The sequence below is a fragment of the Morus notabilis genome, unplaced genomic scaffold, assembly GCF_000414095.1.
Source record: "Morus notabilis unplaced genomic scaffold, ASM41409v2 Scaffold1790, whole genome shotgun sequence".
NCBI lineage: Eukaryota > Viridiplantae > Streptophyta > Magnoliopsida > Rosales > Moraceae > Morus > Morus notabilis.
This window is the reverse complement of record NW_010364324.1, coordinates 28,925-29,953: the sequence shown is the minus strand read 5'-3', so window position 1 is coordinate 29,953 and position 1,029 is coordinate 28,925. Positions and strand designations below refer to the sequence as shown.

The window sequence follows — 1,029 nt, the reverse complement described above, 5'->3', positions numbered from 1 at the left end:
TTAGATGCCCCTGAATCAACTATCCAGGTAGAGAAGACATTCTCAACTAAACATGTTTCCATGACCAGTAAATCTGATTTACCTTGCTTCTTCACTTCAGCTCATCGAGGTACTTTTTGCAGTTCCTCTTCCAATGGCCGTCCTAGTTGCAGTGGAAACACTTTCCCTTAGACTTTGGAGCAGCCTTATTCTGCTTGTTCTTCTAGATCTTCTTCTTCCATTTTCGCTTATTGTTCCCTTAATTCGTCTTCTTCTTATTCTTTGATGAAGAAGGCCTCCCCTTAGCTGCGTTGGCTTCAGCAACGTTTGCCTTGCCTCCCTTATCACCTATAAGGGATTCAAATTGTTGCAGCTCATTCAGGAGCTCAGTTAAGTTATCATTCTTTTGGTTCATCAGATAACTTGTCCTGAATGGAAGGAAATCAGGAGAAAGTGTCTCTAGTATGATACCAACCTGGGTCTTCTCATCAATCTGAGACCCATTAATTTCAGCCTCATTAAGATGATTAATCATCTTAAGCACATGCTCACGTACAAAAGAACCATTCTTCATACGGCCGTTCATAATGGCTTTGACAGCAGCGTGTCGGGCTGAATCAGATGGACATCCAAACATCCTCTGAAGAGTGTCCATGATCTCTCTAGCAGTCACAAGGCCTTTGTGCTGAGTTCTCAGCACTTCATTCATTGCTGCTAACATGTAACAACGGGCCTTGTTGTTGGCGTTGATCCAGCGGTCATATCGCTCAGTCAAATCCCTGGCGGCATTGGTTGGAGGCACTGGAGGACAATCCTCCTTAAGGACAAAATGGTAGTTTTCACAGATCAAGAGGATATTCATGTTGCTTTTCCATTTGACAAAGTTTTCACCATTCAAAATTTGGGAAGCGAGAAGTGCGAAAATAGGATTTGACATTTTTGCTGAAAATAAGGAATTTAACTCAATCAACATTTTGCATAAATATCACTACTAAATTTAAGGCATATAAATATGATGCATGAATGCACATGTTAAATACACAAATACAT

The 1,029-nt window shown here is 40.8% G+C and overlaps 1 protein-coding gene across 1 annotated transcript; it reads right to left on the bottom strand.

Annotated features, from left to right (window-relative positions):
- Positions 1–238: 238 nt before the first annotated feature.
- Positions 239–916, bottom strand: LOC112093128. The gene has a single exon (XM_024171007.1). The coding sequence runs from the start codon at positions 914–916 to the stop codon at positions 239–241; it is 678 nt and encodes a 225-aa protein (XP_024026775.1).
- Between the last annotated feature and the right edge of the window lie 113 nt (positions 917–1,029).

Bases quoted from the DNA above. Each gene is read 5' to 3' on its own strand.
- LOC112093128 (XM_024171007.1), bottom strand. From the start codon at position 916: ATGTCAAATCCTATTTTCGCACTTCTCGCTTCCCAAATTTTGAATGGT.